The sequence below is a fragment of the Balaenoptera ricei genome, chromosome 19 (assembly GCF_028023285.1).
Source record: "Balaenoptera ricei isolate mBalRic1 chromosome 19, mBalRic1.hap2, whole genome shotgun sequence".
Taxonomy (NCBI): Eukaryota; Metazoa; Chordata; class Mammalia; order Artiodactyla; family Balaenopteridae; genus Balaenoptera; species Balaenoptera ricei.
Window position 1 is genome coordinate 56,579,335 of NC_082657.1, and position 23,565 is coordinate 56,602,899.

General features: G+C 44.0%; 1 protein-coding gene across 4 annotated transcripts in view; it reads right to left on the minus strand.

The window, feature by feature from the left end:
* Nucleotides 1-1,050: 1,050 nt before the first annotated feature.
* The window catches only part of C19H16orf46 (chromosome 19 C16orf46 homolog), a 29,897-nt gene continuing 7,382 nt past the window's right edge, over nt 1,051-23,565 (minus strand). Inside the window, exons 2-4 of one of the 4 annotated variants that reach the window (XM_059903686.1) lie at nt 16,259-16,506; nt 9,541-10,503; nt 1,051-1,206 (exon numbers count right to left, since the gene is read on the minus strand). In XM_059903686.1, the coding sequence (XP_059759669.1) occupies nt 1,198-1,206; nt 9,541-10,503; nt 16,259-16,468 (1,182 nt within the window). In that variant the 5' untranslated portion in view covers nt 16,469-16,506 and the 3' untranslated portion in view covers nt 1,051-1,197. Of the gene's footprint in view, nt 1,207-7,700; nt 10,504-16,258; nt 16,507-17,657; nt 17,782-18,376; nt 18,449-23,565 lie in introns of those variants that run through there. The other 3 variants (XM_059903684.1, XM_059903683.1, XM_059903682.1) reach the window with 3 other exon arrangements.

Below are 23,565 nucleotides of genomic sequence, written 5' to 3' on the forward strand. Positions count from 1 at the left end.
TGTAGTTGCGGAGAGCGGGGGCTTCTCGTTGTGGTGGCTTCTTTTGTTGCGGAGCACGTGCTCTAGTCACGCAGGCTTCAGTAGTTGTGGTGCACAGGCTTAGTTGCTCTGTGGCATGTGGGATCTTCCCAGACCAGGGCTCGAACCCATGTGCCCCGCATTGGCAGACGGATTCTTAACCACTGCACCACCAGGGGCGTCCCGGTTTGCAGCTACTTTTGATTGGAAGGAAATGTATCAGTGTCAGGCTAGTTGTGAAGTTGAGTTGTTTAATGACAGGGTGATATTTTCATGTAATCCTTTACAGTCTCAATTTTAGAATGCTTCTCTTAGTTCCAGTCCAAACTTGTTATCTAATATTGACTCTGAAGGGTACTTACTATCGTGTATACTTAAAAGAAATGCTTCTCAGACTTGTTTTCGGAAGCCTCTTTAATAAAGAGTAGGAGGAACATGTAACTTTGGGGCATTTAGGAATGAAGCCTTTGAAGTCTCAAGTATTATGCGGTTTTATTTTCCTTATATCTCAATATATGTGTGTGTTCTCACCTGAAGTGTGTTAAAGTGCCACAGATTAGATTTGACACTAGGAGAGGACACGTCAGTCTGTTGGCTTACTGGTCACTTCCAACATCTAAAAGACTTAAATGACATGAATTTAATCGAGTTTTTTCAGCAAGATGTCGGCTAGTCTAATGTTCTTATAGTCCAAGAAGATAGTCGACTAAATACCATTGTTTTGCAATGCTTAAATCCAAAGGGTTCTCTCAGTTGTGTGAAAGGTATTTATTAGCAGACACACTGATACACTAGTTTACATATCGAGAGAAGCAGGCTAAAGAGCAAATGGAAAGGCCTCTCAGGTTGTTGGTGTCCTCAAATTAACACATTTGGGCACTGTATTTTAAAAATATGCATGTTTGAAAGGAGCAAATGTCCAAAGTACGTGAATGAATAAGAGCATTGTCTATAATGCTGAAACTGAAAGAGGGCTAGTATTCATTCAGTTCTTTCAACTTCAGAAAAAATCTAAATTTATATATTGCCTTACTAATAAATAACAAAATAAACACATTTGTAACTTTGTTCTAAATCCACAAAATCAGGAACAGTGAAGGTTGTCATAGGAGAAACTCGTGGTCAAGGCTCTTCCATTAACTTTTGGTTCTTTACCATCAAGCAAGTTAATATTACAGGTCATAAAGGCTACAAAAAAGAACAACAAAATTAAATAATATCCTTTTTTAGTTTATCAGTGAAATAGTCAAATATTTCAGAAAATAAAAAATTGTTTAAAAAAATATATCTCCATGATGGTGACTTTGTTATTCTCAAAAATACATATGTTACCTATGTGAACAAAGACTTTTTTTTTTTTTTGGCCTAAAGGAGTGAGCTGATTAGCATATTATGTGTCAATAAGACCTTGTTCCAAGTTTGGCATCTTCTTATTGCTTCTGCTTGCAGCTTTTTACTCTTTGCTTTCTGGTGATCTAGTGCTTTTTCCATGTCCTAGGTGAAATATTTGGTTTTATGATTGCATCTCAAACATTGTTGCTGCTTAGGACTGAATTTGAAACTGATCCCTCTCCTACTTTATCTTCCTTTTCCTGTGCTGTAATGAGAAATTTAGTGACTTCAGAAAACATAGAGCTCGTGCTGCAATAAAAATTTGGCAGGAGTCAATGCATCTGAATTAACATCACAAAAGGATATCTAACCTTAAAATGCTCTTCAAAGACTTTTCCCTATTTAAAAAGTGAGCCTTCAAAAATTAAGATTTCTATAGTATGCTTTTTGAGAAACCATTCCAACTTTGGCAAACTATGCTTTAGGAGCTGTTTATATTGTCTTAGTTCAGTTTGTGGTAATAGTTTTTGTTTAGCTATATTTGAGAGTCTAGTACTTATTAATGAATTGTAAGCTGGTATCAGTTTTTTTTTCTTTTTCTTTTGGTAAGATGTGGTGTATTTTAAAACCATTTAAATCCCATTTCTCTAATGAGATGTCTGTCTAAGGAGTAAGCCTTCAGATTTCAAGTTCTCTCATTAGCTGCCATAATGGTATCTCCCTGACATCCCATTTTCCTGGAATTACATTAGAAAAGTCAGTCATGAGGATTTGGGTGAATAGCCACGAAACTAAGCCTTCGCAGAGTCATGAACAGTATCAGGACCAGTGGTTTTTATCTCAAATTAGTTAGATTTCTACTTTTCTTCAGAGCACATACAGAGGTTAAAGCGAATGAAATTGCTGAGAGTTCTTTCACATTTACAGACTTAGTGAATAGTCCCAACCCTCCTGTGGTGCTGGAAATAAGACTAGTTTTATGCTATGTTTTCAAGTTAGCAGTTTTCAAGTTTTAATAAGCGAGAAATTGTTTCATTTTTTTTTATTAATTTATTTATTTATTTATGGCTGTGTTGGGTCTTCGTTTCTGTGCGAGGGCTTTCTATAGTTGCGGCAAGTGGGGACCACTCTTCATTGCGGTGCGCGGGCCTCTCACTATCGCGGCCTCTCTTGTTGCGGAGCACAGGCTCCAGACGCGCAGGCTCAGTAATTGTGGCTCACGGGCCCAGTTGCTCCGCGGCATGTGGGATCCTCCCAGACCAGGGCTCGAACCCGTGTCCCCTGCATTAGCAGGCAGACTCTCAACCACTGCGCCACCAGGGAAGCCCGAAATTGTTTCATTTTAAAAGATACATAGGGAAGAAAGGCTTGTAGTTTGAGCCAAATGGGAGAAGAAAGCCATTTTCATATGTGTGTGTGTGTGTGTGTGTGTGTGTGTATATATATATATATATACACACACACACACACACACACACACACATATACATGAAGTATAGATTTTCCAGCGGTTACTGAGGAGGGTCATACATAGTGTTGGCTGCCTCTCAATATTCACAGTGATTTAGCACAAGCAGTGAAGTTGAGGAGAGTACTGGTTAAAAAAGTAGAGAATTCTGAATGATGCCATTAAATGCAAATACATCAACTTAACATCTTAGAATTTTCTTGAAAACCTTGCCAAAACAATAACGCACATTCTCCTAAAAGAAGGATAAGAGAATGCCAACAGCTCTTCCTGGCGCTGGCTAAATGAGCCCTACTGTTACTCTGAGAGAGACGGTCTCAGGGAAAAGCAGGCCCGGAGTCGCTTCCTTCAGGAGGGAAACCGGGCAGGTGCCCCCAGAAGGCCCTGAAGGACCAGGACAAAACTGAGAGCACCTGTGCTTTCCAGGATGAAGCAGGCAGGACATCTCCCACATTTCCTCTGCCTCTGTGCCAGGGCTTCTGCTTGCTCTGTAAGTAAAGTTGTCAGGGAAGCAGCAAACAGAGGCATTCTAGATAACTAATTCTAGGATTCTAGATAACTAATTCCCTAAAGCACTGGTCCTCACCTGGGCCGGTTTTGCCCTAGTGGCACTTGGCAGTGTCTGAAGGCATTCTTGATTGTCACAACTGGCAGGAGACTATTGGCATCTAGTGGGTAGAGGCCAGAAATGCTGCTCAATATCCCTCTATGCACAAAACAGCCCCACCACAAAGAATTATCCAGCTCCTAAATGCCAGCAGTGAAGGTTGAAAAGTCCTGCCCGAGGCATAGGGCCAGTTGGTGGAGTGGAATTTTAAGCATTGCTGTGGATGCAATATCAGCTGAGCCATTGGAACATTAAAGAAGTATGTGTGTTCACAAAAATAAACTCAAAATGGATTAGAGACCTAAATGTAAGACCGGACACTACAAAACTCTTAGAGGAAAACATAGGAAGAACACTGACATAAATCATAGCAAGATCTTTTTTGATCCACCTCCTAGAGTAATGGAAATAAAAACAAAAATAAACAAATGGGACCTAACGAAACTTAAAAGCTTTTGCAAAGCAAAGGAAACTACAATCAAGACGAAAAGACAACCCTCAGAATGGGAGAAAATATTTGCAAACGAATCAACGGACAAAGGATTAATCTCCAAAATACATACACACAGCTCATGCAGCTCAATATTAAAAAAACAAACAACCCAATCCAAAAATGGGCAGAAGACCTAAATAGACATGTCTCCAAAGAGGACATACAGATGGCCAAGAAGCACATGAAAAGCTGCTCAACATCACTAATTATTAGAAAAATGCAAATCAAAACTACAGTGAGGTATCATCTCACATCAGTTAGAATGGGCATCATTAGAAAATCTGCAAACAATAAATGCTGGAGAGGGTGTGGAGAAAAGGGAACCCTCTTGCACTGTTGGTGGGAATGTAAATTGATACAGCCACTATGGAGAACAGTATGGAGGTGCCTTAAAAAACTAAAAATAGAATTACCATATGACCCAGCAATCCCACTACTGGGCATATACCCAGAGAAAACCATAATTCAAAAAGACACATGCACCCCAATGTTCACTGCAGCACTATTTACAATAGCCAGGTCATGGAAGCAACCTAAATGCCCATCGACAGATGAATGGATAAAGAAGATATGGTACATATATACAATGGACTATTACTCAACCATAAAAAGGAACAAAACTGGGTCATTTGTAGAGACATGGATGGATCTAGAGACAGTCATACAGAGTGAAGTAAGTCAGAAAGAGAAAAACAAATATCATATATTAATGCATATATGTGGAACCTAGAAAAATGATACAGATGAACCGGTTTGCAGGGCAGAAATAGAGACAGATGTAGAGAACAAACGTGTGGACACCAAGGGGGGAAAGTGGTGGGGGGCGGGTGGTGGTGGTGGGATGAATTGGGAGATTGGGATTGACATGTATACACTAATATGTATAAAATAGATAACTAATAAGAACCTGCTGTATAAAAAATAAAATAAAATTCAAAACTTCCAAAAAAAAAAGTATGTGTGTTCAGAACGTACAATACCCAGAATGACGCTGATGTAAACTGTGGGCTTTAAGTGATCATGACATGTCGGCGTAGGTTCATCATTTGTAACAAATGTCCACACCCTGGGGATGCTGATCCTGGGGGAGGCTGTGCATCTGTCGGGGGGGGGGGGGGGACGACAGGGGGCATATGGGTAATCTCTGTACCTTCCTCTCAATTTTGCTATGAACTTCAAACTGCTCTAAAAAATTGTCTTAAAAAAAAAAAAGTACGTGCGTTGTTTATAAAGAATGTGTTAGTAAAACTGAATTCTCATAGTCTTACGTAAAAAAATTTTTTTTTCTTAATCTCTTTAGGATTTTTACTATAAACAACTTTTGAAATGTACAAATTGAAATTCATTTAGATTTTTTTAAAATTTCACACTACAAAAGCCAGCATCCAGAGGAAATCTGATCGCAAATCTGTGACAAAAAGAACTGTTCACATTTTGAGTGTCTGGTAATGTTTACAGGCAAGTTAACTGCACTAAAATGACAGAATTAGGAAGGACCCTAGGTATTAATCCCCTCATTTTATAGAGCAGAGTCAACAATGTCCAGGGGCAAAGCTGGGCTATTAAAAAAAAAAAGTCTAGTTCTCAGCTCCTAGGAAAAAGGATGATGGTGCTAGTTTTACTTATTGCACTGGAGTTATCCTAAGACTGTATTCAGGAAGATATACAATAGCTTTGTTCTGGGAGATTAAACTTGAAAAGTAAATTTTTTGCTGTAACACCTCAAAGTGACACAAAATCAGTATGAGAGGCATGGTATAAATCTGCAGAGCAATGGTGTTTAGACTGGTGCAGTGGAAATTCAAGCAAAACAGGATGAGGAAAAGGGCCAGGGAATGAAGATGGCCCATGGATTAACAGGAGTCCCAAGCAAGGACCCTGAGTCGACAAGTTAGGAAACTGAGTTCTGAGGACTTTTAAAGAGTGAAGACCCATCAGACTCCAAATGACAACTGGCCGTGCCCACAGGATTTCTAGATGATTTTGAACAGCCAGGCATTCATTAAAGGGAAATGATCCAGCTATCTGTATTTGATCTGATCACCACGTTCAGGAAAACCACAGATCAAACCTCTATTTGATTTGTTTTACATACATTACCTCCTCATCTTCACCACCTCCTATGTCAAATTGTTCCCATCTTACAGGAAGGAATGACATTCTGAAGCCTTCCTTCCTGCCTTATGTGATACTTTCCACCCAGTGCCCCAGCTGTTCCCTCACCTTGGAGATAAGTTGGCACCTTCAGATGCCCGAGGTGCACACCAGGCCTGACTAAACACAAGCTCTCTGTTGATTGGATTCTCCTTGGGTCACAGGAGAAAATGATCCCTGACCCTCATGAATTTGCTCAGGATAAAAAGAGATAATACCCAGAAGAGGCTTTGAACTCTTAGAACAGTGCCTTGCCAATTCAAGTGGAATTATTGTATCGTGTGACCGGCTAGTGGAGCTCGGGTCAGAGTTTAGCCTGGGCATCAAGGGCACAGCACTGAATCTCTCCTGGCTCCAGTGCCCCAGTTAGCCTGGCAGACAGTGGGAGAGTGTTGCCCGTGGTACCAGGGACCACCCTCGTCTGCCCTCAATCACAGCCACAGGAGCCCGTTTCTTCCCCAGCTGACTTTTCCGTAGCCCCTAAACTGCAGCACTAAGGCTGCACTGGACCCAAGCCCAGACACCCAAAAAGTCCCAGATGCGAGGACTCCATCTGTGCAGCTCGGCCTGCTTGGCCAGCTGGGGGAGCCCGCAGGGAGATGGGCTGGGGCTCCGGCACTTCGGGAGAGGTTGAAAGCAAATTTGATTCTGGGTTCAAGTCATTTTATAGCATGGTCCTGGAAGTACAGGTAAATTTCACAATAGGGGTTGAAAGCAAATTTGATTCTGGGTTCAAGTCATTTTATAGCATGGTCCTGGAAGTACAGGTAAATTTCACAATAGGGGGCAAAGTCCAGAATAAAAAGACCATAAAAATTAGGGAAAGTCTCCCTGAGTAGCCAAAGCCCTACATACTTGTCCAAATGTTGCCGGGTCTTATTCTGATTTAGGCTTCCCCTTGGCCTTGTCCCTCGTCTCTCCGTCAGATCTATACTCTATCTTTCTGAGGTTTCCAGCCCCTACGGCCCTGCCCTTGCCCAGGAGCATCCCCAGACCTCAGCCTGGCCTCACCCAGTAGTTGACCTCATGCCCTGCAGGAGCCCTCTGTCGGGTGCTGCCACAGTTCCACTCGGTGATTTTTTAAATTTCAAAAAAGAATAGGGGTTTGGAAAGCTTTACTAATGAGACAGCCAAACATAACAGAATGAGGGGTGAAACACAGAGCCCTCCATGCTTGGTTTGGGGAGGACTAGAGGAACCAAAACCTAACTGAGATCATCACCTGGAGGTAGGAAGAGGGCCATTGGCACTGAATTATAACATGCTTAACTCCTTAAAATGGCAGGATTTTTGTTAGTGACCTAGAACTCTAAGGGGGACTGCATTCTAGTCAACATTTAGCCTTTATCTAAACTTGGACATCAAAGACCAGTTTGGGATGTCCTGATTTAATCTGAATAGAAATTGGGACAAGGCCTAGAGTGACTATCCGCAGAGAAACAATTTAAACCACAGCTAACACAGATAAGATCCCAGAGGGCCTTTAACAGGTACTGGAATAATTACCTAAAGAAAAAGATGCCAAATGCAAAGCATTCTTATCTATTCACAGAGGGATCTTCTAGTCAACATTTCGTTGACCAAATTATTTGCTCAAAAAAGATACTACAAACCTTTAAATTTGGCCCTTCCTTTGTTCCAACTGGCTCTCCTCAATTCTAAATTATTATATGTTTACCCCCAAAGCTATAGAATTTATAACCCTTATCTCAACAAATGAGTTTTTCTTAAGAAAAAAACATTATGTTGTAACTTGGATCAGTTCAAATTGCCTCAAGATCTCAACAGGGAAGTACATCTGGGCTGAGCAGGTGGGCTTTGTCCCTCATACTGGTGGATACTTTTTCCCTCCCAATCAAACACTTTTGACTGCTTTACATAGTGATCTTATTCATTATTCTGCAGCTTATAAAGAGGGGCTTGAAAAACCACTGACTTAGGTGGGCAGGCTGCCAGAGCTGGAGGGTCCTCAAACAGTACTGGGTCCAAGACCTCCACTGTCCAGACACAGTGGGAAATCAGGGCCTCTTCTTGGGGATGAATCCAGATGGTTTCTTCATTCAGAGAAGAAAGAATGAGTAGAACCTGAAAACTGCTTCTAGACTGTAAAGTGTACGACCTCAAAAGGCAAAATACGCCTTTCAGTGACAGTTGTACTATAGTCACTCCTGCATTTCTGGTGTTTTGTAAAGACAAACCAACAAAACAAAACCAAAAAACCTAAACTTAAACAGACAAGACATCACAAAGACCAGTTATGGAAAGCAGATGTTTACAAATAGAGTCATATATTCTGTCTGCCCATCATTTAGGAGATGGAAAGCCTAGAGTTCAAGTACAACCTACCTTAAGCACATGCCAACTATGTAATTACAGAGCGGCTAAATGGTTATGCATATTACAAAATGGTTCTTCAGAGCATTTCTCTACATAGCATTGTCACTTCACATTTAAAATATAACTCATTTACAAAAGTTTAATTTATATACAACTTCAGGAAATATGCACTCGGGTAAAATGAGGGGAGAGGAAAGATGGAAGAAGGAAGAAAGTCACAGCCCCATTCCATACTTGTCTGTTTGGGGTTGTCGAGTTCCCAAATAGTAGTTATAAGGTAAGACTGGAGGAAACATGTATGCTGACAATAATCACAGTGACATTTAAAAAAATAATAATTATTCGTAACCTGCCTCCCAAGATGAATTTTGTAGAATGGTAAGAAAAACTTCCCAGACACAAGAGACTAGCATGAGGCTATAATATATGAAATCTGGGACATATAGGAAACAAGGGGTACCGTACATCCATGGACATAATATAAGGATACGCCACCTTGGACAGAGGATATTCACTTGGACACAGGCTGGAATTTTCTCTTATAACATTGTTTCTATTGAAGCAGATCTTTGTTGCAAGAGAAAATGGGGCAACAGACAGACATCTGCCAGGTTCAAAAGATCAAGAAACGATATGGTCTACACACGCCCAGTACCCTTGGCTTAAGGCACTGGGGTTGAGGGGGCAGAAGGAGCCCCTGCGGGTTGGCTCAGGGCTGGCATGGGGGCATCCCTGAGGGAGGCCCTTCAGATTCCCCACCATCCACTTGTCTTCCAGTGCAGAGATAAGTCAGGCAGAGGCTGAGACTGGCATTACCAGTTTGCGTTTTGTAAATGGCTAAGCAATAGTAGCAGGTAACACATAAATATCGGGGCTTTGAGAGCACATCAAAACCCATGCAATGAGGTTCAATTTCCCCTGATTATACTACAAAAAAGCACCAGGGGAGAGGGGGAGAAAAGAGTGTACGAGAAGACGAGGAGGAGGAGGAGGAAGAGACTGGGGTTGGGGCAGGAGGGAGAGAGGGAAGAGAAGATGAACAACTTTCAGACGGTGCTTACTCCCAGGGAATTATATTGTGGCAACTCAGAGGAGTCTGTGAGTGGGAACGGCCATAACAACTCTGCTCACCGTGAGGGATGGCAAGAGAGGTCTTGACAATACTTTGGTCTCCAGCGTTTGGGGCCTGTTTGCCGGCTTGGCCGCTGTGAGAACGCGCTGTGGGATTTTCACGGGAGGTCTCGGCTCCCTGGCTTTGAATTTGGCTTTGTAGTTCTGCGCTCCTTGTTTCTGCACAAGCTGCAAGGTGGTGAGATAGCGAACACTGTTGCGCTGGGGAGGGCACACCAGGTGTTTTTCAGGCAGGAGGGACCAGGGCAGGCAGCAGGGCTCGGGACCGGCCAGCAGGGATGTCCGGGCCACCGGGGTGGGGAAAGGCTGCGTTTCCTTCACCCTGTGGTGCTTGGCCAGCTCACTGGGTCTCTTTTCACCTGTCCCGTCAACTGTTTTCACTCCACATGCACAAGCCACACGCCCATCCTTCGCCACGCTCGGCCCCTTCTCTTCCAGCTGCAAGGAAAAGTTCTGACTTTTCTTACCCGGCACATCCAAGCCATTTGGGGGTGAAGCCTTCAGGGCAGGTAGAACTAAAAGGGCCTTGGAAGTCAAGGAGTCTGCTACGGAGGCACTTCCGTCAGCGCCGGGGCTTCCGGGGTCCTTGCCCCTCACAGTCTCGGGAGTGGCCCAGTCTTCCAGGCACCAAATAAACTCTTTTATTTGCAGACTTTTTTTCTCTCCCTGACCGTAGGTGGGAAAGCAGATCTTGTTAACTTCCCGGTAGGCAGAGGTGGGGCCTGGGGGGGTGGCCAGAGTCAGGGAGAGGCTGCCTCCATCCTTCTCCGGCCCTGCCTCAGCCGGAGCTGAAGCCCCCGACTCCAACTTCCCCGCCTCCGACTGAAGGCTGGCCTCCAGGCTCCCTTGGGAGAGGCTGACACAGAGTAAACAGCTGCTGGCACTTTCTCCCATCTTCGCCTTTTTAAGCTTCTTCCTGGGCCAGATGCAGGCAGTTGGAGAAATCCTTCCCCAGCCTCGGACCTGCAAATAAAACAGCGTGTTACTCTCAGCTGAGCTGCCTAGACTCCAGTTGCCCCTACTTTGGCCCCATTCCCATTTTGGCTGTCCTATTTGAATCAATATTTCTCTAAAAATTGACTTAAATGTTTTAGTTTTAACTTTTCATGCCTAGTTTAGCCTCATACTAAGCAATAGTATCTGTAAGAGTATTTTTAAAGACGAAAATACTAAGCGATAGTATCTATAAATGGCCACATTGATGTGCTGACTCTACATTTTTTTAGGTGTGCATTAAAGTAAATTCAGAATTATTCAAATGAAATCAAAACTGTTTGTTCTTGTCCCCCCTGCCAGGCTTTCTTGTACTGCAGGCTCTGTTTACCACACCCGCGAGACTGCTGCTCGCAGGGGCTGAAGGAAAGGCAGAGCAGCAGAGGCAGACGCAGGGTCAGCATGGCCCAGGCACCCCCATGCCCGCGGCCACAGCCGGAGTCCCCCGGCTGACCCTGCCACAGGGGTCACAGGTAAACAGAGCTGTTAGATAAAAATACAAGACCGCATTCGGGATATACTTAAACAAATTAGGTTTACCGAAAGTCAAGTTCAGCTGGGTGTATTGTGTTTTCATTTGCTAAATCTGGCAAACTTATATGTTAAAAAAAAAAAAAGCAAAAATAGCTCCCACAATTTTACTATGTTGCAGGCACTGAGCTGAGGATCTCTTGGCATTCATTCATTTAATCCTCACAGGAGTGCTACAATTTAGGTCTTCTGATATCCAGGTTACAGAGGAGGAAACTGAGGCTCAACATATCCTTACAGCCAACAAGTCCTGGCACATTCAGAAGGTCTGTGCATCCCCAGGCAGAGGACGAGGAGAGGCTGTGAGGAGAAGCATTGTCTCCCGGGCCTGAAGATGGGGCCAGCCTCTGCTCCCCCTGCAGAAAAACATCCCTTTCCCATTATCCCCTCTTCACCCTCCACACCCTCTCCCCTCACGTGTCCAGCTCCCCAAATTCCTGTTAGAAATTCATAAGTGTCAAGAAGCACCCCTTTTTATTTTATTTTTTAAATTTTTTAAAGGGAACTTTATTTTTATTTATTTATTTATGGCTGCGTTGGGTCTTCTTTGCTGCGCAGGCTTTCTTTAGTTGCAGCGAGCGGGGGCTACTGTTCATTGCGGTGGGTGGGTTTCTCATTGCAATGTCTTCTCTTGTTGCAGAGCACGGGCTCTAGGCACGTGGGCTTCAGTAGTTGTGGCATGAGGGCTCAGTAGTCGTGGCTCATGGGGTCTAGTGCGCAGGCTCAGTAGTTGTGGCACACAGGCTTAGTTGCTACATGGCAGGTGGGATCTTCCCGATTCAGGGCTCGAACCCGTGTCCCCTGCATTGGCAGGCGGATTCTTAACCACTGCGCCACCAGGGAAGCCTGCAGCATCACTTTTTTAAAAAGTCTAGTAAGTGCTATAGGAGTCCAATACTTTCTTTTTTTTTTTTTTTTTTTTAAATATTTATTTATTTATTTTTGGCTGTGTTGGGTCTTTGTTTCTGTGCGAGGGCTTTCTCTAGTTGCGGCAAGTGGGGGCTACTCTTCATCGCGGTGCGCGGGCCTCTCACTATCGCGGCCTCTCTTGTTGCGGAGAACAGGCTCCAGACGCGCAGGCTCAGTTATTGTGGCTCACGGGCCTAGTTGCTCCGCGGCATGTGGGATCCTCCCAGACCAGGGCTCGAACCCGTGTCCCCTGCATTGGCAGGCAGATTCTCAACCACTGCGCCACCAGGGAAGCCCCATCCAATACTTTCTTATTCCACAGGCCTAGCTCTTCCCAAAGCCGTGCTGCTGAAGCCTTGACTATGTTCTCATCAAAAAAAACCCATTCTCTTTAGCATAGTGAAGTCCCAGTTCTTGGACGGCTACAAGGCCGCTGCCCAGCACCGCACGCTGAGTCAGCCTGAGCACATCTTCCCCAGCTTCCCCCTCCCTCTGCCTCTGTTCCGGGCACCCGGTCCCTTCACGTGCTGCAGGGTCGGCACTGCATCTTCAAGAGGACCATGCTGCTTGCTTCACACCTCACTGCTCTCGGCCCTGGCTCCCCAGGTGGTTTTCCAGCTTTTGCAGAAAAGCAAGGGTCCCAGCCCATTTGCTAACAGGTCCTCAGGCTGACAGCCTCTCTCCAGATGGTGGCTTTGGTGGAGTGAGGCAAGTCGCTTGGTCCCCACCTCCAGCCAGGCAAGGGGATTTGTCTCCAGGCTATGTGTGTGGAAAAGGCCAACTTTGGCTTAACGGGATGTTGAGTGAGGGGAGCCTAAAATGTGGAGCAACCCCTGAGCTTTTGTCTTTCTGAATCTGTTAAACAGGCCCAAGTGAGTCAGCGAAGGCTCCCCAGTTGCCTGACCCTAAGAGTCACCTGAGCTGCTTTTCAAAATCCAGATTCCCAAGGCCCACCCCCACCTACTAAGCCAGTACTCAGGGGAGGGGCTTCGGAAGGGTCAGGGAATTCCTGGGAAGGTAGATTTTAAAAAGCACCCCAGGGATTTCCCAGGTGGTGCACTGGTTAAGAATCCTCCTACCAATGCAGGGGACGTGGGTTCGATCCCTGGTCCGGGAAGATCCCACATGCCGCCAAGCAGCTAAGCCCATGCGCCACAACTACTGAGCCTGCGTGCCACAGCCACTGAAGTCCGCGTGCCTAGAGCCTATGCTGCGCAACAAGAGAAGCCACCGCGATGAGAAGCCCGCAGTGAAGAGTATCCCCCACTCGCCTCAACTAGAGAAAGCCCGCATGCAGCAACGAAGACCCAACACAGCCAAAAATAAATTAATTAATTAAAAAATAAAATAGGGCTTCCCTGGTGGCGCAGTGGTTGAGAATCTGCCTGCCAATGCAGGGGACACGGGTTCGAGCCCTGGTCTGGGAAGATCCCACATGCCGCGGAGCAACTGGGCCCGTGAGCCACAATTACTGAGCCTGCGCGTCTGGAGCCTGTGCTCCGCAACAAGAGAGGCCGCGATAGTGAGAGGCCCGCGCACCGCGATGAAGAGTGGCCCCCGCTTGCCGCAACTGGAGAAAGCCCTCGCACAGAAACGAAGACCCAACACAGCCAAAAATATAAATAAATAAATAAATAAAACAAAAAACCACTGCTTGCTTATAAAAAATAAATAAATAAATAAAATAAATAAATAAATAAAATAAAATAAAAACAATACATCTTTTTAAAAAAATAAATAAATAAAATAAAAAGCACCCCACATGGGCGTTCCCTGGCAGTTCAGTGGTTAGGACTCGGCGCTTTCACTGCAGAGGCCCAGGGTTCAATCCCTGGTCCAGAAACCAAGATCCAGCAAGCTGCAAGGTGCAGCCAAAAACAAAGGCACCCCGCATGAGCCTTGGGCCGAGGCTGATACAGAGGATCTACATCTCCGGGAATGTTCAGATGGCCTGGCAGGGGATCCAAGTCCCAGGGCAGGGGGCAATGACACCTTGCCTTTTTGGTCCTTACAGGTGAGGTATCACAGGTAAGCTGGGTGTTTCCAAAAAGGTCTGGATGTCTGCCAGGACTTCGAGCCCAGCTGCAGTGCAAGGTGACTGTGCCTCCCTCCTGACTGTCCACAGAGCCGCCAAGTGGTGTGGGCGTCCCCAGGCTGCCACGGGGAGAAACAGCAGGGTAGTGATAGGAAAGGCTCCTGCACTGGGTCAGCCTGGGTCAACATTGTGCAGCCCTGAGGCATCCCATCATCTGGCTCCTGTGAGGTCCCTTGGCTCTGCAAGCATAAGAAACTCTCACGAATTGCTACCAGCAAAGTGTTCTCTGTCCTCCTCTAAATGCCGGCCCAGGGGTCCCTGGCACCAGCACAGAAAGGGTCAGGGGGACATGAGCCATTGCAGGAAGGCAGCCTTTGCAGGGGGCGGGGACAGACCTCAGTCACCCCTCCTGAGGCAAGGCTGTCTGAGAGGTGGGGTAGGGCTGGGTGGGCAGGGGTCGGGGGCTGGGCAGAGAGAGCAAAGAGTAGCAGGCAGCAGGCAGGAGGAAATGGTGTGGCAGGATCGTACCAGACAGAGTGTGAACAGCAAACGTACTCTCAGCATGGGGTGCGGGGCAATTTTTCCAATTAAAAGAAAATTCTTTTCCAACAGCCCTTGGATGTATATTTCAAAGTAATTACCTTGAATAGTAAACTGAACCTTCTAAGCTTAGAAAGTTTTCCATGCTTAAATAGAACTCTCTACCACCTTGACTTACCTGACCTGGGAGTGTGTGTATAGGAGGTCATATATGCTTAACAAGGTGGGGGGGGGGGGGCATACAGTAAAGAGAGCACCAGAGGAGGCTCTGAACACACATTCTTGCAACTGTCAAGTGGACTTGGGTAGAGTCACTCTGCCTTATTTTGGCCTCAGTTTCCATATTTATAAAATAAACCAATTAGATCAAGGTTTCTCAACATTGGCACTACCAACATTGGGGGCTTTTTATGGGTTGCATGTTTGGGTACCCTCCCCCGGCAAATTTCTATGTTGAAACCCTAATCCCCAGTGTGATGGTATTTGGAGGTGGGTGTTTGGGAGGTATTAGGGTATTAGGTCATTTAGGTATTAGATGAGGTCAAGACGGCAGGGCCCTCGTGATGGGATTAATGCCCTTATAAGAAAAGGAGGGGACTTCCCTGGCGGTCCAGTGGTTAAGACTCCACACTTCCACCGCAGGGGGCAAGGGCTCGGTCCCTGGTTGGGGAACTAAAGATCCTGCATCCCGCATGCTGCGTGGCACAGCCAAAAAATAATAAAATAAAATGAAATAGGGCTCTCACCAAGAACCCAACCATGCTGGCACCCTGACCTCAGACTGAGAAATAAATGTCTGTTGCTTAAGCTACCCAGTCTATGGTATTCTATTACAGCAGCCCAAGGTAAGACAAGGCTGGATCATTTCTTTTTTTTTTTTTGGCTTCGTGGCATGTGGGATCTTAGTTCCCCTACCAGGGATCGAACATGCACCCCCTGCAATAGAAGGACAGAGTCTTAACCACTAGACCGCAAGGGAAGTCCCAAGGCTGGACCATTTCTTGCGGTGGGAGCCACCCTGGGCATTGTAGGATGTGGAGCAGCACCCCTGGCCTCTACCCACTACATCCAGTAGCATCCCCTCTCCCTCCCCACCAGTTGTGTCACTACCAAGTGAGAATCATTGGATTAGACCAAATTCCCTTACAGTTCTAAATTTAGAACTGTATTTCTATTACTAATTCTAAGAATAGTTTAAGAATCAACCCACAGGGTTCTGAGTAGAACCACCAGGATAAAAATCTCAGTTCTCTTGGGGAATTAAGTAGCTTGGGTTAAGTTAAGTAGCTTGGGTTCTGGAGTCCAGAAGAGCTGGGTTCAAGCCCTGCCTTGACCACTGCCTGGGTGATCTTTGACACATTTCACCTTTTGGGTGCTTTGGTATCCTTGTCCAAGAAGTGAGGCTGCCTCACATAATATTATGCCTCACATAATACCTACCTCACAGAACTATTGAGAAGGTGAATGAATTGATGTATGTAAAGCATTCAGTACTGTGCTTGCTAATAGTGAGTGGCCATAAATACTCAATAAAAGGTACAGCTATTATCATCATTAACATTCTACCTCTGTTCCAAAAGGTTTCTATATTTCATCGTTTACACATTTTTTTTTTTTTTTGGCAATAGTAACTATTTTTGAAAATGGTAAAAGAAAAGGCTTGTGTCAAAACACTGACATGCAAGAGACCTAACTCAAGAAAATACTCACTGCTTCTTCCCATCCAGTTCCAATGACAAACTCTTTGGCTTCTTCATCTTGTTCAAGTGTAATGTCACTGATATTGAGAAGACAACAAACATGATTCTTTTCACTTCTTTCATCTGGACAAGTATAGATTAATTCAGTTTCTTCTGTGCTTTGAATTTCAGTATTTTCACTATTTTCTAATTCAGTCTTGTTTTTCGGACCGAGATCCATTACTGTGATGGTTGCTTAAAGTCTTTAACATCTTCTTCCTGTGGTTTGAAATCCAAATTGAACTTAGCATTTAATATTGTTTTTTTTTTTTTTAAAAAAAAAAGGAATTCAACAACTCAGGTGAAATATCTTCAAGATACGTTCAGGAATAGACAGAAGAAATATCACAAAATCATCCGTTGCCAGCTATTGACATTGTAAAAGATAAGGCTAATTTTAAAGACTGATGGATTTAAAGACCAAAGTTGGAAGTGAAGAAAAGAGGGTAGAAAGATGTTACCACAGACTCTGTCTCTGGTGATGGAGTACCAAGTGCCCCTACAGAGTAGGAATGTAGAGTTAAGCATCCCTACCCTCCACTCCCAAAACATCCAAATGATACTATGCTAATATGAAGAGAACCACTGTGCTATGTGTGACTGATGCATCCCAGCCGCCTCCTCTGTCCTGTCCCAACAACCCTGGATGTCGGCTTGGGGATCCTTTGGCTTCTGAGGAAGCTGGTGGAGAATGTGGTCAAAGCTAAGTCAATTGGTTCACCCTCATCCACCCTATATGAAGGTGTCCGCATAGAGAGGGGAACTTTGGACACAGACATGCTTAGAGGGAAGACAGTGTGAGGAGACTCAGGGACGAGACGGTCATCTACAAGTCAAGGAGAGAGGCCTGGAACACATCCCTCCCTCACAGCCTCAGAAGGTACCAACCCAGGGGGAGGGATAAATTAGGAGTCTCGGATTAACATATACACACTGCCATGTGTAAAACAGATAACCAGCAAGGACCTACTCTATAGCACAGGGAACCATACTCAATATTTTATAATAACCTATAAGGGAAAAGAATCTGAAAAAGAATATATATAGTCTTTCTGAAAAAGAATATATATATTATAGATATAATTATATATTATATCTATAATAGATATATAACTGAATCATTTTGCTGTACACCTGAAAGTAACACAACACTGTAAATCAATTATACTTCAATTTAACAAAAAAAAAAGTGAGGGACTTCCCTCGCGGTCTAGTGGTTAAGACTCCGCACTCCCAATGCAGGGGGCACAGGTTCGATCCCAGGTCAGGGAACTAAGATCCCACATGCTGCACAGCGTGGTCAAAACAAACAAACAAACAAACAAACAAAGTGAAAAGACAACCCAGAAAAAAAAACAGAAGGAACGAACCCTGCCAACACCTTGGCTTTGGACTCCAAGTCTCTAGAACTGAGACAGTAAACTTCTGTTGTCTGTGGTGCTTCGTGGTGGCAGTCCTAGCAAACTGATAGAGTAGGTGGTGGTGATGATGGTGTTGGTGGTTGTGGTGGTGGTAGGTGGTGGTGATGATGATGCTGTCTATCTTTAGCTGATGTTTTTCCAGGTTGAAAAATAGGACTTGGCATTCATAATCCAGCCAAAGTGCTAGGAAAGTTATAATCCTTATCAGGAGAGCACAGACTCGGGTTCCAATCAGCCAGGGTTCCAATCCTATGTCCTAGCTGTGTGTTTTGTCGGGCGAGTTACTTTTCCAGGTCTGTTTACTCATCTATAAAACCAGCATGATTGTAATACAGTCCCACAGATGGGTTCCTCCTGGGGACCCCGCAAGCTGTGTGGATGTACTCTAATGCCCAGGCAATGACTACCGATATTACATCAGCACAATGGCTGCTGATGAATGGCCAGGGCCTTCCTGAGGAAAACTTTGCTTGTAATGAGACAGAGGCCACTGGGGACCACACGCCTTGCTCTCTCACTCCAAAGTGACCCCTGCCAGAAGCATACATTTTCACTTTCTGTCTAGGTAGAGATCAGCAACTTCTTATAACAATATCTGTTTAGTTACCATTTTGGCTTTTTCACATAGGCTTAAAATGGCATTTTGATGCTAATAAAGTTCCATTTACCTATGGAAGGTCAAATATCTTTGGGCATCCTAATCTTTTCCAATATGACATCAGAGGAAATGAATGAAAGCTGAAAGGGAAAGAAATGATATTACAAGTGACTGAAAACTAGAAGCACTATTCTGTTTCCAAACAGAAGTATGATTAAGGACCAGACATATTGTGCAAACCAGCCTGAGCCTTTCATATTGTGAAATTTCACTTTAGTTGCTGCCCAGGCCAAAGAAGCTCCTGTAAGTACACTCATACCTTTGTAATTTTGAATTACAAATGCAAATACCACAGAACCCATAGACCTAACAAGTGTACAATTGGAAAGAAAAAAAGAAGAGAATCAAAAGCGAAGTCATTTCTTAAATAATAAAATAAATTTGAACTTGTGGTCAATAGAGCAAAGAAATAGATACTGTTTAGGAGAGATTAAGTATAGTTAGAATGTTCAAATCAATAAGAAAAATGTTCTGTGCTTGAAGTATCTCCACTGACAAGGCACTCACTACTTAAAGAGACTGTTCCAATGGCAAAATACTCTAATTTACTGATTCCTGAACTCGGCTGCACCTTGGAATCATCTGGGGAACTTTATAAAAAGTAAAAATGCCCAGACTATACCCACAGAAATTCTGATTATAGTCAGTCGGGGCACAGCCTAGCCATCAGAATTTTTAAAATCACCCTAGGTAATTGTAAAATCCTGCGAAGTTGGAGAACTACTGCTCTGTTAGAAAGAGCATCCTTATATTGAACTAGGACTTCTTTCCCTGCCCACTCAACATCGTCTACTCCCTGGTCCTTGTTTTGCCCTCCAGACGAAGGCAGGAAGCCTTCCCATCCACGGATGGGTTTCTGGAGGTCTGTGATGCCTCTGCAAACGCTCAGTCATTTTTGGGGGGAGGGGCTTGCATCAGAGGTACAAAGCAGTCTGTCACTACAGAGGATTGAAGAATCACTGATCCAGAGACTGGCCACTGCCTCAGCCTCCCAACAGCCCTATGAAAATGTTCCATGTAGTCTTCTCTCTTACAGGTTAACCATCTCCAGCTCCTCCATCTACTTCTCACATGTCATAAGAATATGTGAAATCTGAGGGGAAGACTATATCCCTGTCTCTATCTCTATATCTAGAGAGAAGAACTGAAGAGGCCAAAGATGCGGTATTAGGTGAGCCCCCCCCCCCTTTTTTTTTGGCTGCACTGGGTCTTCGTTGCTGTGCTCGGGCTTTCTCTAGTTGTGGAGAGTGGGGGCTACTCTTCATTGCGGTGCGCGGGCTTCTCATTACGGTGGCTTCTCTTGTTGCGGAGCACGGGCTCTAGGTTCGCGGGCTTCAGTAGTTGTGGTGCACGGGCTTAGCTGCTCCGCGGCCTGTGGGATCTTCCTGGACCAGGGTTCGAACCCGTGTCCCCTGCATTGACAGGCATATTCTTAACCACTGGACCACCAGGGAAGGCCCAAGCCCCTATTTTAGAGTCAGTAGAGGGAATTCGCTGGTGGGTCAGTGGTTAGGACTCCACGTTCCCACTGCAGGGGGCACAGATTCAATCCCTGGTCGGGGAACTAAGATCCCTCATGCCACAGCCAAACAAACAAACAAAAAGAAAGAAACAAAAATCAACAACAACAACAAAAACTAGAGTCAGTTAGAAGATGGACCTGGTGAAGGCACCAGAAGAAGTTCCAGTCATATTATATTACCAAGTGCCAAAGGAAACCCAGGTAACAACAATAATTTAATAATAAAACTTACTGTTACACAGCTCTTACTATGTGCCAGGCACTGCTATATGCACTTTACTTATTTGTTATAAATACTACATTTTTATTGGGCTGGCCAAAAAGTTCGTTCGGGTTCTCCTATAACATCTTACGGAAAAACCTGAACGAATTTTTGGGCAACCCAATATAACTACTTTGCTCATTTAATGGGGGATCATGGGAACTATACTGACTCCTTATGACTGAAAACAAAGTATCATCTCTGAGTTGTTAAATGCAGTATTCTTAGTCAAATGGTCAGATTACTGCATACCAGATTGCTAGGTGCTCCTCTGGAACACTGGTGTTCTCAAGCTGCGTCAAGATGTTCCACTACTAAAACAGAATATTGATGGGCTTTTCCTAATTAGAAAAAATTCAGTAAGTGTAAAGAATCATCTTAATTTTCAGTTTTCCTCCTATAAGCATGCCTTCAAGATTTTTAAAAATATTTAATTAGTTTATTTATTTATTTTGGCTGCGTCGGGTCTTAGTCGCAGCACGTGGGATCCTGTTGCAACATAGTTGTGGCATGCAGACTCTTAGTTGTGCCACGCAGGCGGGATCTAGTTCCCCGACCAGGGATGGAACCCGGGCCCCCTGCACTGGGAGCTCAGAGTCTTACCCACTGGACCACCAGGAAGGTCCCGTGCCTTCGAGATTTATTGCCCATTCTTGTCCTCCAGCTCATGTAAGAGATGACAAATAGGAATGTGCAAGAAGCAATCAAAGGTCAGCTGAAAGAGTGGATATGTGATTTCTTACAAATTACATACAGTTTTCCTTTTATGTTGGAATGCAGAAATCTGCAGTGATATAATACTCATTTTCTGATGATAAAATTATGCCTTGTTTATAGATTTGAAGTAAATCAGAACTCATGTTCTTCCACTTCTTGATTTCCACGGAGATTTACTACCTGATTTGGTTTAAGAATCACTGGTATAAAGTATACATAAAAGTCCATATGTTTTCCAAGAAAATTACATCAAGAAAACACAAAGATCACAGTGAAAATGATCCCATGGAAAATGCATTTGCAGATGCAACTAGAAAATTGGATTTGGAGTACAAAGCAGGAAGGCACACAGATGTATGCCAGAAGGTATTAAATTCTCTGACATACACTACTGAAGTGGCTAGAACTGAAATGTACAGAGAAGAAAATTTTGACTGAGGTGCAAGCCCCGAAAGTACATGTTTGGATAAACAAGAATAAACCCAAAGAAAAACTGATCCAAGGAACTTAAGATATGTGGAAATGAAATAAAGAAGATGAATGAGAGTCTAAGAGCCTATGGAAATTCAGTATGATACAGAAAATACCTTTTCTAATAGCATTTAAAGTACACAGAAATGGGATTTCCCTGGTGGTGCAGTGGCTAAGAATCCACCTGCCAATGCAGGGGACACGGGTTCGAGCTCTGGTCCGGGAAGATCCCACATGCCGCGGGGCAAATAAGCCCGTGCGCCACAACTACTGAGCCTGCGCTCTAGAGGCCGCAAGCCACAACTACTGAGCCCGTGTGCCACAACTACTGAAGCCCATGCTCCTAGAGCCCATGCTCCGCAACAAGAGAAGCCACCACAGTGCGAAGCCCCTGCACCGCAACTAAGAGTAGCCCCTGCTCACCACAACTAGCGAAAGCCCACATGCAGCAACGAAGACCCAACACAGCCAAAAATAAATAAATAAATTTGCAAAAAAAAAAAAAAAGTAAACAGAAATGGAAAGAAAATGATCAGCAAAAAACCTGTAAAGTAGGTTATTATTTTACCAATTAAACATAAGCCGTTATGATTTGCTTCAAAATAATCCTGCAAGGGGGTGGGTGTGACCGTGGTTAGAGAGAGAATGAGGAAATAAAAGTAGCCACAAATTCTGTTTGTTGTAGAAGGGTATGAGGACACGGAGGTTAATTGCACTATTCTCTCTACTTCTATGTCACTGTGAAATTTTCCATAATAACATGTTTTTTTTTAAGCCATTGTGTTATCAGAATACGGTGGAGGTGAGCAAAGCATGAATTTTGACCTTAAGCAAACTGAAGTAAATATATCAAAGAATAGATTACACGGTTTGTATAATTTTAAACTGGAGTAAAGACCTTGAAGAGGGACTTATATAAAGAGAACAGATGTACCACAAAGTCAAAAAATATCAGAGAATAAAGCTTACGAAGGTGATTTGGAGACACTCCATAAATAATTGGCCAACTACTCATAAGTCAAAGTACTCAAAGCCTTCTCATTGAATTTACTGAATGCAAAAGAAAGGGCTTGAAATGCAGAGGAAAAAAAAGTAGACATTACCTTCCAGATCTCTGACTCCGCACTATGATGGTGTAGTTTGTTAATGAACTAAGAAGTACAGAGACTACCAAATGCCTTTTTGTTATTCATCTGGCAAAATCAATGGAGCTTTGACAGCCTAACCAATCTGTAACTTAGAATACAAAGTGTCCTGCTCCTGAAATGAACAAAGACTTCCATTAAGCTGCCACTGACCGGTGGCAGAGGCACACCGATATTACAGCGGAGTCCAGCGAAAGGACATGTCTTCTGTTGCTACACTCATGGACGTGTTGGATGAAAGTTAAAATAGGGTGGCAGGGGTTGAAATTCTTGTAAACCGGGAACAATGACCTTATCTACTATTTGCAAATAAATAATGCTGCCCAGAGAGAAACCTACGTGAAAAGAGGAGACCCCCCCAACCCCAACCAAGAACACAAAGACATTTCCAAAAGCTTAGTAGCTGAAGAGAAGCTAAGAAAAGGGATAGCAGAGGACACAAGAAGAGACAGATGAGTATGCTATATTATTACAGAAAGAAACTTTGTATTTCCTTGGTCAAGAAGGTGATAATGTAGTTACTTTATCATTTTAACAAAAGTAGAAATGGGTCTATTTGTAAATGTCCATAAAACTCTGAATTTTTGTTTGTTTTGTGTGTGTTTGCTCCCGATATGGCTTAAGCTGTCAGGTTCTTTTTGGAAAAGGTTGCCCTGGCAGCCTTACCAGGGTATACTTCAGTTTGACATGGTCACTGTCTGTTAGCCTCAGCTACCTAGTATTAGTCAAGATAGTCAAGGTTATCCTGCAATAACAGGCAATCCCAGGGGTTTTTTCCAGTGGTAAAAAACAACATAAATTTATTTCTAATGCTACATGTCCACTGTATGATGTTTTGGACTCTGCTCCACATTATCCTCACTCTGGAACTTGAACTGATGGAGGCACCATCCTGGGAAACCATAGCCAACTGCGATGGCAGAATGTGATGGCAAACATGGGGAATCACTGGCTCTTAGATGTTTCTGCCTAGAAGTAACTCATATGACTTCAGTCCCCATGTAATTAACTGGAACAAGTCACAAGGTACTGCTTAACTTCAAGGAGAAGTGGAGATAATACTTCCTCCTCTATCTCCAGAA